The 18,192-nt window shown below is 37.6% G+C and overlaps 1 protein-coding gene across 1 annotated transcript in view; it reads left to right on the forward strand.

The window, feature by feature from the left end:
* The first annotated feature begins 869 nt into the window (after window positions 1-869).
* The window catches only part of LOC133558092 (vesicular glutamate transporter 1-like), a 32,339-nt gene continuing 15,016 nt past the window's right edge, over window positions 870-18,192 (forward strand). The window contains exons 1-7 of the mRNA XM_061909200.1: window positions 870-1,394; window positions 12,780-13,032; window positions 13,097-13,215; window positions 13,285-13,399; window positions 17,671-17,758; window positions 17,859-17,945; window positions 18,017-18,153. Of these exons, the coding sequence (XP_061765184.1) occupies window positions 1,333-1,394; window positions 12,780-13,032; window positions 13,097-13,215; window positions 13,285-13,399; window positions 17,671-17,758; window positions 17,859-17,945; window positions 18,017-18,153 (861 nt within the window). The 5' untranslated portion in view covers window positions 870-1,332. The remainder of the gene's footprint in view (window positions 1,395-12,779; window positions 13,033-13,096; window positions 13,216-13,284; window positions 13,400-17,670; window positions 17,759-17,858; window positions 17,946-18,016; window positions 18,154-18,192) is intronic.

The raw sequence follows: 18,192 nt of genomic DNA on the forward strand, positions 1-18,192 counted from the left end.
TTTATTGTGAAGACAGGAACTGTGCGATCAGTCTTAAGGCTTTTGACTGGAAGTACGGTTGAAATAAAAAGTGTCTTTTTTCCTTTACACTTTTGATTGATTGATTGAAACTTTTATTATTAGATTGCACAGTACAGTACATAATCCGTACAATTGACCACTAAATGGTAACACCCCAATACGTTTTTCAACTTGTTTAAGTCGGGTCATGTGACTGCCTGGCTCTGTTTGATTGGTCCAACGTCACCAGTGACTGCATGTGATTGGTGAAAAGCAGGCATGCGTAGATTCTACTTTGAAGCTCTCATTAACCAAAACAAACATTAATAGATCGATAAAAAAAAGTTGCGAGTAGCGGGCTGAATGTAGATAAATGGAACGGAGTAAAAGTAGCGTTTCTTCTCTATAAATATACTCTAGTAAAAGTAAAAGTATGTTGCATAAAAACTACTCCTAGAAGTACAATTTATCCCAAAAGTTACTCAAGTAAATGTAACGGAGTAAATGTAGCGCGTTACTACCCACCTCTGCTCCTTGGGCAGGACACTTTACCCACCTGCTCCCAGTGCCACCCACACTGGTTTAAATGGAACTTAGATATCGGGTTTCACTCCGTAAAGCGCTTTGAGTCACTAGAAAAAAGCGCTATATAAATATAATTCACTTCACTTCACTTCACTTAATTACGCATGCGCCAAAAGTTCCGAGAACATCTAATCACCTTAAAGGAGCGGTGTTCCTAATAATATGACCCCACAGAGCCCCTCCCTTTCCTTGTTTCCTTTCTCTCGTCCAAGTCGCCTCTCACTAGTCTATAATGCATCCCTCCCATTCTTGGCGTGTGCGCTCCACGAATAGCAGGCGCTTAGTGTGCGTGGGTCTTGCCGGGAGGAAGTGACATGTCACCACCTGGCTGCTGTGAGTGGGACACTTACTCTTCTCCCACTTGCACGGATTAGTGCGCTGCGGGCCGCCCTAATCTGCACTCAGCACCGCGGCCACAGGCAACACTCCGCCATGCACCCTGTCCAAAGTTGCCTCCCGTGGGCATCGAACCTCAGCGGACACCGTACACTATAAGAAAGTTTTTTTAATTTCATTTTTTTTACGACTTATACGGACTCGAGTCGATATATAATGTTATTGATCGCCTATATTTTCCAGCAAAGCAGCTGAACGCTACATTGTCGAGTCGTCTTTTTTTTCAATTATTATTAATTTATTGTATTTTTATTTTTTATTTTCAAGTTTGGATGTGTTAGTGGGAGCAACGAGGCGCGTGCACCACACGACTAAGCCGTCGGGAGCGCGCACAGGCTGGACTAAGTGAGGATGGAGATCCGGCCGGACAGGTTTAAGGCTGTGGCTGCATCCACGCTGGGCAAAATATATGGGTATGTTATTTCCACGCAATTATTACAACCACGCAGGGGCGCCGAAAAGGGGGGGTAAAGGAGACGGATTCTAGGGGCCCATGATGGAGGAGGGCCCAGAGAGGCCCCTAATGATGATGAAATTGTGACGCTGTGATGCTGTTTTTCTTTCAAAAATATGGTAATGATAGTCAAAAATACGATTGAAATGCATAATTGTATGTAAAATAGCATCAAAAAATGTTGCCGCTGTGTTGGGGGCCATGTAAAGATAATTTTAATGGGGCCCAAAATCCCTAGCGGCGCCCCTGCAACCAGGACATGATGCAAAACACTATTATGCTGCACATCCTTCTGTGAAAAAAAAACAAAGCCCACTCTACACTGCATGGTGACATATTACACAGGAAACTGGCATGAATTATTGATCACTTTACTGTCATGCGATAGCTAAAAAAAAAAAAACATTAACAAATAAAACATGAATAGTATGGAGCATGATATAAACACACAGTAATAGGAGAACATTATTCTGCAAAAGAATACAGTATAAATAAATACATCGAAAGATGGAGAAAATAAACTGATAAAAATATGGTAAAATACAAGGGCGTCAAACTGATTTTAGATGGGGTGTCGCATGGAGAAAAATCTACTCCTAAGTGGGCCAGACATGTAAAATCACGGTACGATAACTTAAAAATAAAGACAACTTCAGATTGTTTTCTTTGTTTAAAAATAGAACAAGCACATTCTGAAAATGTACAAATTATAATTTTGTTTTTTCACACTTACATGTTGCGGTTAATAGTAATTTTATCTTTATTTGTCGTTATTTATACTTTCTGAATAAATCATGTGATAATGTTCGTCAGTCAACTCATTGGTGTTCATTTTCAATCTATCAAGATAAAAAAAATGGATCACAATCAAATTACATGATGTTATTTATGCAGTTTGATTATTTTCTAACATCATTTGGTTTATTTTGTAAATATGTAGCATCATCTACAAAGCTACAAAGAATTGCTATTGCGACATCCAGTGGACACATTTAGAACAGCAGTTTCTTTCATTAAAAAATTTCCGGTTAATTTTTACGCTGAGCAAACTCATCCCGCGGGCCGTATAAAACTTGAGAGCGGACATTTGACACCCCTGGTCTACTATATAAGATGTATTATAACAAAAAATACACATAATTAAAAAACAAACAAACACAAACCTGCACTGAAACATGTAGAAATAAAGTATATTGTAAAATAATGAACAAAACTAAATTTAAGAAAAAGAAAGTAAAACTATATGCAATAAATAAATACATCGAAATGTATTTATTTGTTTATTGTCTGCTGGATGTACTCTCTATTTCTTGCTGCAGCTGTTACATATACTGTAATATTGTTATATATTGTATATATTGTATAAAAAATATAATATAATATATCAGTATATATCATGTACTGTATATATAATATGTAAATATGACATATATGTTATATTTTATATTGCTTCTATAGTACATTTTTAGTCTACTTTATACCTGCATTATCCTTTCCATCCTTTGTATCTGAGCTACTGTGTCAGACAAGTTCCCTTGTAGAGCATTAAAGTTCGTCTAAGTATAAGTCTAAAAGAAGTATAAGACAAATGCAAAAAAAAAAAGCATAGTGTAAAATAAAAAAAACTAACACATATAAAGAGTGTTCAATAAAATAAAACCATATCAATGCATGATAAGATCACAAACCAAAAAAATAAAGTCACACATCAAATAGAACCAAGAAAATGTGTAAACTTAAAATGACTCGTATATAACACAAGATATATGACTAAAGATAAATATGATTTTTAATCACATGAAAATTTTTTCCACCCCTCAGCTTGTAAACAGCAGAGCTGCCCAGAATTCTAGTTGACTTTTGCTGGACACTGTCAGAGCGGTGGAGTCACTTGTGTTTCTGGAAGTCTTCCTGACAATTGGGGTGCCTCATATACTGAAGAGGAGCATAACATTAGGAACAATATATCAAGATGATGCAACGCACCCCACTACACCAGGGACGGCGTGGCTCGGGTGGTTGAGGGTTTCATGTTCGATCCGCACAGCTTCCCCCCTCCTAGTCGTGTCCGTCTTGTCCTTGAGCGAGACGCTTCACCCTTGCTCCTGATGGGGTCGTGGTTAGGACCTTGCATCATCATCAGTGGGTGAAATAGTGTCAAAACTTTTGGAGTTTACCTTGAAGGTAGAAAAGCGCCATGCAAATAAAATTCATTTAGAACGCAAACACAAATATGCAAGCGATGATGATGTTTGTGAGGGCAGACTGTGTCCAGTAAGTGACAGCTCATATTCATGTGCGATGAAGCATCATTTATGACAAGTAAAGAGTGGTCAAAATGACACATGGCTGTAACTTGTGTGCCTGATCTACAACATATTTGTATTTGCCAGCCAGGTATTGAACAATCGACGGCATTTCTTTCTTTCTTTCTTTCTTTCTTTTTTTCTGTGCGAGATCTGATCCAGCGTCTAAACACTTAAATCCTCTCCAGAAATAGCCTTCCTCCTTCTCCAAGCTGTCGGGCCACGTAAATCCCCACGGGCCGTACACACCTTGCCCCCTCCCCCCAACACCCTCCTCTGATACTTGTCACAGTGTAACCCACCCACGCCGCCCGCTGGGATTAGGCCAGTGGACCTATAGGGTGACACTTCCTGCTGGCACATGTGCTCTCAGGTGCTGCGTCGCTGCCTTCCGTGTGTAACGTGAAGCCAACAGCACGCTAGACCGGGATGAAGGAAGCATTCGTGTCCTTAAGTCAATGCGGACTAGAAGCATCCCTGGCAGGATTGCTGTGACGGAACGTAGCTTGATATGGTCCAATCATGACACAGTATATACCGTAACGTCCGAGGTTGATAGGAAAGATACCTTATTTTTACATTCTTATTGATTTTAGTTAATGCAGTACATGAAATTATATAGCTCTATGTTTATAAATATCCATCCATCCATCCATTTTCTACTGCTTGTCCCTTTTGGGGTCCTGGGGGGGGGGGTCGCTGGAGCCTAGCTCAGCTGCATTCGGGCAGTAGGCGGGGTACACCATGGACAAGTCGCCACTTCATCGCAGGTTTATAAATATCAATTATCTAAATTATAAATGAACACAGGCATCCCAATATTTCACTTTCTTCTGGCTGTTCCCTATATATATATATATATATATATATATATATATATATATATATATATATATATATATATATATATATATATATATATATATATTCACCCTTGCTCCTGTTGAGTGCTGGTTGGCGCCTTGCATGGCAGCTCCCTCCATCAGTGTGTGAATGGGTAAATGTGGAAGTAGTGTCAAAGCGCTTTGAGTACCTTGAAGGTAGAAAAGCGCTATACAAGTACAACCCATTTATCATTTATATGTATATACACACATATATATATATATATATATATATGTTAGTATATAAATGTATATATATATATATACATTTGATAAAGGTATATCATTCAAACAATTTAATTATGATTACAAGGATTACAATTGTTTTTTATGAGGAAACAGAGGGAGCATATATATATATTTATATATATATATATATATATTAGTATTATTTTGATTTATTTATTTATTTTTTGATTTGTTTTTTGCATGACAGAATTATAATTATTTGTTAATTAAGAACTTTACAGAAAAGTCAAGACTTAAAACCTGGAAAAATGATTTTTCAATGTATCCATCATGTAAAAAAATGAATGAAAAACAAGGTAATATGAAAAAAATGCATAATTATTTGAATTTATAAAATTTCTCTGAAATTGTGCTACAAGGAATACTGAATTTTAGAAGTATGCAGGAATACTCAGGTATTTAATACATCATTAAATATTGATGAAATCCCCCCCTAAAAAATATAATAAATAAAACACAATAAAATATATATTAAAATGTGTGTGTATATATACATCTATATATATATATATATATATATATATATATATATATACATATATATATACGGTGTATATATATGTATATATATTTATACAAATATATATATATATTTATACAAATATGTATATATATATATACTGTGTATATATACATATATATATATATATTTATACAAATATTTATATATATATTTATACAAATAAATAAATATATATATATATACATATACACACATATATATATATATATATTTACATATATATATTTATACAAATATGTATATACATTTATACAAATATGTATGTATATACTGTGTATATATATGTATATATATATATATATTTATACAAATAAATATATATATATATAGATATATACATATATATATATACATATATATATATATATATATATATATATATATATACGTATATACATATATATCTATCTATATATATATATATATATATATATATATATATATATATATATATATATATATATATAAATATATATATATATACACACACAAACACACACACACACACACACACACACACAATTCAAATAAATATAAATTTGTGGTACAAGAAATAAACAATTTTAGCATCTTGAGAACATACTCATGTGTTTACAATACATTACTAAATATTGATGTAGTATTAAATCAAACATAAGTAGAAAGTATAAACAATACAAAAAAATTCCTCTAAATTTGTCATGCAAGAAATAAACTATTTTAACATTATAAAGACCCATTGAAATAAAGTACAAACATATTGATTTAATATTGATTCAATCAAAATAAATATCAAAAAATGACAAAAGTCTGATTAAAAAAAGCTCAGTATTTAGCATACCAATGATATACTCATGTTTTCAAATAAAGTATAAACATATCAATTTGTTATAAAATATTTTTACATACTAAGTATACTGGCGAAAACAGTAAATGCGCCCTATATGTTCTGTTTGTTTTGCCTTGTCCATGTATTCATGAAATTGACAGCTGCTATAGTTTGAGACATTTTAAATGTTTAAATTTTATAATTAATTAGTAAATATATAATAGATTTATTTGTCTCAAGGTGTTTGTTGTTTTTTTGTTCAAATATAACTGCTTCATCTTAATGATTTGGTTAATAAATACCGACATTAATTATTTTTCATTTTTATGTGCATTTGTAAAACAATGTCCAAATGTCTTCCCAGCAGGCACAAGACATTAAAACAACTTTGAGAACTTGTTGAATTAGGTCCTGACGTTGAGCAACTCAAATCTAATATTAAAACTACATGCCTTTTGACAATGTTAAATCAATGTTTGATTCTAACGTTGATTTGACCTTCGATTTTGGGTCATTTTCCAACCAATATTTTCCAACACAATCACAACGTTGAAAAAACATGCTTTTTGACAAAGTTTATTCAATGTCAGGATGTGATGTTGATTTGACCATTGATATCTGGTCATTTCCCAATCAACAACGTGGATCCAATGTTAAGATCTCAACCAACGTTGTTTTAATTTACGAACTCAACTATTTTGCAAAAATGTTTCAAAGTCAGATTAAAGAACATATACATATAATCAACGTTGAATCAATGTCTTGTGCCTGCTGGGTCGTGCTTATTTCAGATCATAGTTTTCGATGCTATGCAAACATTAGTACAGTATATTCATCCACTTCCTGACACTGACGGCTCTTGACGTTTTGATGAGGATTTTTTGTAAAAACAAATGTTTGATCTTACAGTGACATTGTGAAGATTCCAGACAGATCATTTCCCTTTCTGTGTGTGTGTGCGTGTGTGTGTGTGTGTGTGTGTGTGTGTGTGTGTGTGTGTGTGTGTGTGTGTGTGTGTGTGTGTGCGTGCGTGTGTGTGTGTGTGTGTGTATGTTCTTGTATTTGTACCCTTCTTGAGACATCAACAAGGAAAAGTACCTTCCATATGAGGACCGCTGAACAAGTTAGGACCGAAATCATGGTCCAAATACAGAAAACCATTGCATCTAATAGAGAGCCAAATATTAGAGTCTATGAACATTGCTCCAAAGTCAGGATTTTTTATTAATTTAATTTGCATATAAAAGTAAACATTGACAGGTGCAAAGGTAGCAATATATGATAAAACAAGACGGCAGCCTAAGAAGGACTTCCCTATTCATCCCCCCAAAAAAACCCGCCAGGTGAACAGCTGATTTTACGACTTGCGGTGCTGACAAAAGACAACCCGCGTCCCATATGTGACCATAGGATGAACAAATACACTATGGTGCTAAAACTATAGTGGCCATTAACTCTTAGCTTCTACAGCTGGGTTACTCAAACTGTGGCACAGGGGACATCTGTGGTTTGTGACTCCTTTGTCATCGGCCTTAAGCACATTACAAAAAAAGAAATCTCATTTGCATCCCTGACGGTGAAATCTATCAAAATTAGGGTGTTCCCAAAAAGGAGGGATTTTTTCAAATTGACTTTGTGTTGCTTTTAAAAGTGTTCCCTCTCTGGTCAACATACCAAATAACAAGTGTGTGTAAAAATTTAGAGTGCTCCCCCTCTGGCCAACATATGTAATAACAAGTGTGTGTAAGAAATGAAAATGCGCCCCCTTTGGCCAAAATTAATAAAAATAAAAATACATATCTATATAGAGACATATTGTAATAACTGGAAGTAAATAATGAAGATTAAAAACCAATGACAAAAAAATTTTACTAAAAGCTTTCCTTTTTTATATTTGCATAGCATGTATATATTATTAATGTTGTAAATACAAATCTTTATACATCTAGAAAGGGTGGTCCTAAAGAGGTAGGCATTTTTTCGGAGGTTTCAAGACGATAACAAATACAAGAATGTGTGCGTGTGTGTTTGTGTGTGCGTGTGTGTTAGTGTGTGTGTGTGTGTGTGTGTGTGTGTGTGTGTGTGTGTGTGTGTGTGTTTGAGCATTTGACGATGATGAGCGTCTTGACATGTCTTCATATGAGAGCTTCAGAGGTGGGGGCAAGGTCAGGTATAGCCTGAAAGGATTACCACGGATTGGCTTTATTTCTGAGTCAAGCTATAAAGAGTCATTGCTGCAGAAATATACTTAAAATGTATATATGGACTATTTATAGGAGGAATAAACTGCGAGCTGCTGCAAGACTGTGTGAGCGTCAGAGGAGGTGATGGTTTAAAAAAGAAAAGGCAAAAAGAATGACGAGAAAGCCAAAAATAGTTCAAGGGACGTCGAGATATGAATAATTGAAGACTGAGACTCTATTAATACTTGATCAGCATCAATGAAATCAAGAATCCCGACTGACTTGTGCTGGAAAAGCTTGTGTGTATTTGATGTTGGGTTGTAGTTATTTCCACTGCTGGTTGTGGTTTATAAATCTGCCCACTTTATTAGGCGTCTCTTATTCTACAAGAGTAATATCACAAATAATCCATCCATCTATCCATTTTCTACCGTTTGTCTCGTTCGGGGTCGCAGGGGGTGCTGGAACCTATCTGAACTGCATTCGGGTGGAAGGCGTCGTACACCCTGGACAAGTTGTCACCTCATCACAAGGCCAACACAGATAGACAGACAACATTCACACTCACATTCACACATTAGGGTCAATAAAGTGTTGCCAATCAATAAAAAATAATAATAGATAGTACTTTATTGATTCCTTCAGGAGACTTCCCTCAGGATATAATAATATTTTAATACAATTTTAATAAATAATAAAAATGCTTTTGACATATTCTGGGGAGACCGAGCCCACAAGATGGAAACATTTTTTAAAAAGGTGACAAAAAGAAGATTTTTTTCCATTTAAAATCAATTATATTTGTTTGTAAATGTAAAAAAAAATTGCTGTTGGTTCTAAAAGACACATAGTTCTCTCCATCGAATTCCCTTTCCAAAACACACTGCAACTATAGGGTATTTTGACAAAAGTACATTCACACACACGCACACAATTTAGTACAAAAATTTCGAGGACTTAGTAGCACATGTCTGTGAAATTTGAGCAAGGTTGTTAAAAAAAATCCCATCCTTTTTGTTGCAATAATGGATAAGATTGAAGTTAAAAATGTGTGCACTTTTATGCAGTACATATGTGTTTGCTGTCTAATTGGAAAGAATGAATACATTTAGTCAGAACAAATAAGGTTCTTTATTGACGCATTTTATTTCCAGGCGTTTGGGGGCCACATGAAATGATGTGGCAGGCCAGATGTGGCCCATGGACCATGAGTTGTTTCGACCTATGCTCTAATTTGTCTCCGTGGCACGGCTGTATCATTTATAGATTGTTCTGCACTTTTCAATGACGCCGCAATGTTGTTGTCTTTACCCCACACCGCACTGCTCCACAAGCAGCCGGGTGACAACTGCTGCTGTGCAAAACAGAATGCTAAAATAAGATGCAAACACCGTGAGTAGACAGGAAGTCAGTGCTGAATCAGCAAGGGGCAAATCTTAGGACGTTTGCACAGAAGCCTTTTCTTTTAATGAGGTCCAGCGTGGTGTCTTTAAATACACACTCTTTATTTGCATTCATTTGTGAAGTGAAGTGAATTATATTTATAGAGCGCTTTTCTCTAGCGACTCAAAGCGTTTTACAGAATGAAAGCCATTATCTACATCTTTAAGCAACATTTAAAACTGTGTGGGTGGTGAAGTGTCTTTCCCAAGGACACAACGGCAGTGACTTGGATGGCGAACCAGGAAGCCTCTACCAATCGAGTCTCGCCGCCCATAGTCTGTTTCATTCAGGCTATGGGCATGACTTCTGTGTTCACTAGGGAAACTAAAAGTTGTTCAATGAGATACTTAAACAGTTTTCTACATGGATTAAAAAAATCTACATTATTACATTTATAATAATAACATATAAGTAGGGCTTCACGGTGGTAGAGGGGTTAGTGCGTCTGCCTCACAATACTAAGGTCCTGAGTAGTCTGGGGTTCAATCCCGGGCTCGGGATCTTTCTGTGACGAGTTTGCATGTCCTCCCCGTGGCTGCGTGGGTTCACTCCGGGCCATACTTGCCAACCCTCCCAGATTTTCCGGGAGACTCCCGAAATTCAGCGCCTTTCCCGAAAACCTACCAGGACAAATTTTCTCCCGAAAATAGAAATTCAGGCGGAGCTGGAGGCCACGCCCCCTCCAGCTCCATGCGGACCTGATTCAGCAATGTTGTGACCCTCTTAAATAGGACAATACTGCCATCTACTGTACATAGAATAGAATAGAATGTACTTTATTGATCCCTGGGGGAAATTTAGCACCACAGTTCGCTCACAATAACAGAACAAAGGTTACTCAAATAGTGAAAGGTAAGTGTGTGTTTTTTTTTGTAACCAGCAAGCACAGTACAGTTAGTAGAACAACTGTGTTTTTATTACTGTGTATTTGATAGGTGCCGTCGGAAATTCAACTATTTATTTTATTTATATACATAATAAAATAAATATATATACCTAGAATTCACTGAAAGTCAAGTATTTCATATATATATATATATATATATATATATATATATATATATATATATATATATATATATATATATATACATATATATATATGTGTGAAATATATATGAAATACTCAAGTTGGTGAATTATACTGCTCCCCTCTTAACCACGCCCCCTGCTTCCAACCACGCCCCCAACCAGGTCTCCGCCCACCCCCGAACACGCCCCCCACCCCCCACCTCCCGAAATTGGAGGTCTCAAGGTTGCCAAGTATGCTCCGGGTACTCCGACTTCCTCCCACCTTCAAAGACATGCACCTGGGGATAGGTTGATTGGCAACACTAAATTGACCCTAGTGTGTGAATGTGAGTGTGAATGTTGTCTGTCTATCTGTGTTGGCCCTGCGATGAGATGGCGACTTGTCCAGCGTGTACACCGCCTTGCGCCCGATTGTAGCTGAGATAGGCACCAGCGCCCCTCGCGACCCCAAAGGGAATAAGCGGTAGAAAATGGATGGATGAATGGATATGTAAGTATAATATTGTTACAAAATAGATTTTTCATGACTGGAATTGAGTGTTTTTGTTTGAGACTGTGAAAAGGTACATGCTTCTACGACATCAAAGTGTTGATTTTCATTTTTATGAACTGAAATTTGGATTGTGAAGTTTTTAAGTTGCAGGGGAACTTTATGCACATGACATACAGTACAGGTGTACGTTTACATGCTGTCCTTCACTGCCCACTGTATTAAGCAACACGAGAAAATAGCTGATTAATCAATGAATTATTAATAAACAAATCAATTCATGACAATAAAACCATAATAAGGAAGGTGATATGAACATTTATTTTAATTTTCAATAATGTTTTTCATAAAAAAAAAAAAAAAGATTTTAGAAGAAGTTATGTTAATACTCTAGACCAGGGGTGTCAAACGTACGGCCTGCGGGCCGGATCAGGCCCACGAACACCTTTCAGCCGGGCCACGGGATGAGTATGCTAAGTATAAAAATGAGCCGTAATTTTTGAATAAAATAAACTGCTGTTCCAAATGTGTTCACTAGATGTCGCAATAGCAATTATTTGTATCTTTTTAGATGATGCTACATGTATGAAAAAATTGATAAACCAAGGTTTAAGGTTCAACTTTATTGTCCCCGTGGGGAAATTTGTCTTTGACACAGTGCATCATTGCTTTCTTAACATACACAAAAACAACAGAACAAAAACACTAGCACAGACACAACCACAACCAGAGAACTAACATTTAAACATCAGAACATGGAGCTTGTTAGACATAGGTGGCACTTTGATGTAGGTATACAATCTACAGTATGGAGATAAAGATAAAGTACCAGTGTGCATTGCACTAGAGCTCATGAATAAAGTGCTGTGCTCTAGTGCAATGCACACTGGTACTTTAAACCACACGATTTTAGTGCACCAGTTGAGGAAAATGATCAAGCTACATAAATAACATACTGCAATTTGATTTTGATATAAAGTTTTTTGTATCTTAAGAGATTGAATATTAACTCCAATGAGTTGACTGATGAAAAATTATCACGTCATTTATTCAGAAAGTGTAAATAACAAATACAGATAGAATACTATTAACCGCAACATGTAAGTGTAAAAAAGATTATGATTTGCACATTTTCAGAATGTGCTTGTTCTATTTTTAAACAAAGGAAACAATCTGAAGTTGTCTCTATTTTTAAGTTATCGTGTCGTGATTTTACCAGTCCGGACCACTTCAGGGTTTATTTTCATCCACGTTTCATCCGATATTTTTGGCCATGACTGTGTGTGTATCTATATATATATATACTTTTTTTTTTTTTTTCTAACCCAATGCGGCCCCTGGATCAAAAAGTTTGGGGTCCCTTGCTGTAAGTAAATGACTGTTATGTAACGCTTTATATCCATTTCCAACCCATCTTTTATCGCAGCGCTCTAGAAAAGAAGCAGGAAAATGGCGAGACCATCGAGCTGTCAGCCGAGGGTCGGCCGGAGCTGGTGGAAGAGAAGGAGTTGCCCGTGGTGGACTGCACGTGCTGCGGCCTGCCCCGACGCTACATCATCGCCATCCTCTCTGGCATCGGCTTCTGCATCTCATTCGGCATCAGGTGCAACCTGGGCGTGGCCATCGTCAGCATGGTCAACAGCCACACCGTCTACAGGGACGACAAGGAGGTCATAGTGGTGAGTCGCAGGTGCGCCAAGTGTTTTTTCTTCCGAAGTGACTTATCTTGCTGCGTCTTGACAGAAAGCTCAGTTCGACTGGGATCCAGAAACGGTGGGCATGATCCACGGCTCCTTCTTCTGGGGATACATAGTGACACAAATTCCGGGGGGGTTCATCTGTCAGAAGTTTGCTGCCAACAGGTCGGTGCCATTTATTGGACTAGAATCTTCTCTTACGCATCTTAATTTCTCTCTTCGTCTTTCCTTCAGAGTGTTTGGCTTTGCTATCGTGGCCACTTCTTTCCTCAACATGCTCATCCCGTCTGCAGCTCGCATGCACTTTGGTTGTGTCATCATTGTCAGGGTGTGTCAAGGCCTTGTGGAGGTGCTGCGCTCTTCTCTATGGCTTCTTTCCCGCCAGAACAGGCCTGGGCAATTATTTTGCCTCGGTGGCCAAATTTAGAGAAAAAAAATGTGTCTGGGGCCCGGTATACCTATATTTAGGAACACTAATACAAAACCTCACAATAATGTCTGATTGAATGCTAAAATTGTTATGACAGACCTCATTGAACGGAATGGAATTTCACATTAAACCCAGAATGTACATATACAATATTAACTACGAACGATAAAACTCACAACATATGAACGTAACACCCTCCCTCGATCGACATATTTTACAATCAAGTGAAACACAACAAAAATACGACAAACAGCAAAATATGAACGCAAAGCATTTAAAGAAAAAAACACCTATACGATCTGATGTATCTGAGATATCACTAAGCTTTAGAACTTTGTTGGAAATATCTCTTTCTGCGTCTGTCCTTGACACCCGCATTTCAGGCTCTCTGTGGCAACAAACCACCCCCACACTGCTTGATGCCTCGTCCGAGATGATGTGACGTAGATTACCATAGTAACTAATTAGATTACCATAATAACTATTTAGATTACCATAATGACTAGTATATCACGCAAAAGCGCAGATTCCAACCACTGAAATACTTTGTATAGTTCAAGACTTCCGGTCATTTGAAAACACCACTGCACATCATAATGGCAGCTACTGTTTCCATCTTAAAGATCTAAAAAAATTATTAGGGAATGTCTGATGGGCATACTTGCCAACCTTGAGACCTACGATTTCGGGGGGTGGGGTGGAGGCGTGGTTGGGGTGGGGGGCGTGGCTAAGAGGGGAGGAGTATAATTCACCAGCTCGAATATTTCATATATATTTCATATATATATATGTATGAAATACTCGACTTTCAGTGAATTCTACCTATATATATTTATTTTATTATATATATAAATAAAATAAATAGTTGAATTTCCGACGGCACCTATCAAATACACAGTAATAATAACACAGTTGTTCTACTAACTGTACTGTGCTTGCTGGTTACTAAAAAAAAACCACTTACCTTTCACTATTTGAGTAACTTTTGTTCTGCCATTTGTGTACTGGCGAGCAATCTCCGAATCCGGGAACATATCCTTCACAGATTTGTTGTACACATCCGCAAAGGAGAACGGGATGTTCCTTCCAGCTATCAGCATAGCTATCTTTGTCTCAGCATAAGTTACACCATAGGGTCTCCATTTTGCGAGGCGGCCCATAATACTGAGTTGTGAACGATTCTGCCCTGCGAACGCTTTGAGATTGCTGACCGTTCATGACTGAGTATATCCATTCTGCCACCGTGTTCAATGGAAAAGTCTGTTCTACAAAATTTACAGGCAACATACCACTTCCCCTTCGAACTCTCCTGGATAAACTGAAATTCTTGTTTCCATTCGTTTTGGAACTTGCAAGCGTATTTCTTCATTTTGCTCGTCGACGGCGTCGCCATGGCTCGTTCTTCTGCTTCGTCTCCTTGTGTGTGCAGTTTTTTATTAAAATCCGTAGATGTTGTAACGTTATTGGGCAGGCAAGCTGTTTGTCTGGTGGGAAAGCGGACGTGAAAACAGGCTGTCCCCACTCAGGTCCGCATGGAGCTGGGGGGGGCGTGGCCTCCAGATCCGGCTGAATTTCGGGAGATTTTCGGGAGAAAATTTCTTTTGGGAGGTTTTCGGGAGAGGGGCTGAATTTCGGGAGTCTCCCGTAAAATCTGGGAGGGTTGGCAAGTATACCCCTGGCCTTAATTTGCCCAGGTTTGCGCTAGTCTTATGTGGAAGGGAACCCACACCCTTGCTCAGATGAAAAGCTACACTGCTTTTTGTCATAGTTGAACACTTTGGTTGAGTGGTTCTCAAACTTTTTTCACCAAGTACCACCATGGACCAGCATTAAAGTACAGTAGCGTAGTAGACTTAAGTATTCGCTAAAAACGAGGCAGAGGTTTTATTTGACAGGCGTATTTGATATTTTTGGCCGTTGTAACATTACATAGTTTGAACAGTACCACTGTGTTTGAATATAGAAAACATTATTTTAATGAAGTGATTCCAGTGAAGAGCTTCTCAATTGTTTTCTGTGGCATCCACCCAGGAAGAAGGAAACATTTTGCGCGAATCCCACCCAACTTCTCCGCCGTGACTATAAATAGTATAATTTGTCTATAAAAATGTTATAAGTACATCCCTGCATAACAATGTATCATTATTAACAATAGAGAAAAGCAGTCATTGCAGGTGCACAAAAAAATGAGCAAGCTGATGTGAAATTACTGCGAGCAACCAAGGACAGAACAGGAAGTGGAAACAAAATGAGAGCGGTAACCAGGAAACAAGAACTAAACATGAGCAAAGTAGAAGAAAACCAGAACAAGACAAAACAAGGAATGACTTGCTACACAGCTCATGACAAATGGCGTACCTCAATGTATCATCTTAAATGGTTCTTTGACAGAGCTCTTAACTCAAAACATTTGTATCTCTAATCATCGTCTCCCACTGAAATTATTTAAAATCAATTCAATTGGTGCCCCCCCCTCCCAAAAAAACAGCACCATTTTAACATGTCTTTGAAAAAGAAAAAAATTACATTTCGATTATAAATATTGTTTAAAAACAAACTACAGTAGTTTTATGAAGTGATGTAATAATAATGTACTACATTTACCTTGGCGAGTGGATTTCTACGGTATCGCCGTCCAGTTGCTTCTCCGTCAAACACACTATCAGCAGCTTCTCCATATTTTCATGGATACATTTTCGCCTTTTAGATATTATTTTAATATCCTAGGCCGGCATTAGATTAATTTTGCTTCAGTATGGTGCAGACTAGCAGTGCTACGCTCTAATTGCTTCACCAATTTGGCAACACGCTCTGTCTTGTTTTTAATGATTTATTTCTTTAAATCAATGAATATCATCCACTTCTTCTTCTCAGCGCTGTCCTTCACAGTCGCTTTATTTTTTCCCATGGTTGGAAAATAAAGTTATGCCCATACCTAGCTATAAGCTAATGCCAGCGAGTATTTAATATAACAGGCAGTTAAGAGTATGTTTACTTCATTATTTACTTCTGTGATGACCGGCTTGTAGTTTTGTAATCAATCAGAAATTTCAAGCAGCTAAAATGCACTAAACATGGATACGTGTGGCGAGAGTATTTGGCATATTTCCCATCATGCATTGTAGTGGATTTAAAATGGGTGTAATTATAAATTATGTTAGGTGCTTAGATGTTTTTATAATAATCAACAAGTTCAGTGAGCAGGTTGTTTTAATTGTGATCCTGTGTTGACTCTCTGTGTTGGTTCCCGTTTGCGCCATGAGTGGGAAAGGTTGTTAGGATTGTTTCATACACTCTAAGTAATAGCTGTACTGAGAAAATGTGGTGAATGGTCCGAAGCTTAAACAGCAGACAAAGTGAATTTAGTACAAACATTTTATTTACCCATAATCAAAAAGTACAAATTTGGAATGAATTGTCCATGCAAACAGACAACGTCCTCCGGAGGACTTGGATGATCGAGAATCATGCAAATCACACATAGGCCTGGTCTACTTGGCCATTTATATGATTCCCTCATGTGTCAAGGTCCCGTTGTTTTGGACCGGTTTGTTCTGCAACATCCTTGAATCCCTTAGTCATAATAAACAATCAAAACATTTTGTAGGATGGTCAGACCGACCATACGTTCAACTCTAACCCACATACTGTATGCTCTTCCAGTGGTTCAGAATAGAAAAAAGAGAATGAGCAGACATTCCACTACTTTCACGTCCTTCTTAATGCTTTTCGACCTCGCTCTCTTTCCGGACTTTGACAGACACAAAATATGGTACCAAAAGGTCAGAAATTCCAGTACATATACATAAAATAAAAATTCATGGTCATTAACCTGCTTTACTCCAATTGTCCACAAGATGGCGGTGAATATTTTTATTGGACTGTCTGCTATGTTAAATGACGTTGTTGGCACCTGTGGGCCAGAATTCTCATTAAACTTGTGACGTATCGTGGGCCAAACTAAAGGCGTCGGCAGGCCGTGGTTTGGACACCCGTGCTCTAGAAATAAAATATATAAATATAAATATAATTCACTTCACTTCACACTGCCTCACACAACAAAAAAGACACACAAACATGTTTATACACAGGATTTTCCCGATCAAATGAATGCTCTGTATTAACTATACAGCCATCTTTAAGGTTTTTCTGTGTCGTCTCTTCCTAGCTAATGTAATGTCTTCCTGTAGGGGGTGTCATACCCGGCCTGTCATGGTATTTGGGCCAAATGGGCACCTCCACTTGAAAGAAGTCGCCTGGCTACGACAGCCTTTTGTGGTGCGTCTTTTTTTATTGTCCACTTTAAAAACTCAAACACTTGTTTGTCCGATGAACCTGTGGTGTTTTGACTTTATATTATATAAAAAAAAAAAAACAGGTTCTTATGCCGGTGCTGTGATCGCCATGCCATTAGCGGGAATCCTGGTCCAGTACTCAGGATGGTCGTCAGTCTTCTATGTCTACGGTAGGAAAGACCTCATGTTTGTTAACCTTTTGAACAAGCATGTGGCAAAGCAGCTTTTTTTTACCCGACAGGAAGTTTTGGCATCTTGTGGTACTGCTTCTGGATCATGGTGTCTTACGAGAGCCCCGCCGCCCATCCCACCATCACCGAGGAGGAGAGGAAATACATCGAGGACAGCATTGGCGAGTCGGTTCAATTTACAGTGACGGTCTGTACGGCTCCTTCGTCGTAACCCGATGACTTGTTG

The sequence above is a fragment of the Nerophis ophidion genome, linkage group LG08, assembly GCF_033978795.1.
Source record: "Nerophis ophidion isolate RoL-2023_Sa linkage group LG08, RoL_Noph_v1.0, whole genome shotgun sequence".
NCBI lineage: Eukaryota > Metazoa > Chordata > Actinopteri > Syngnathiformes > Syngnathidae > Nerophis > Nerophis ophidion.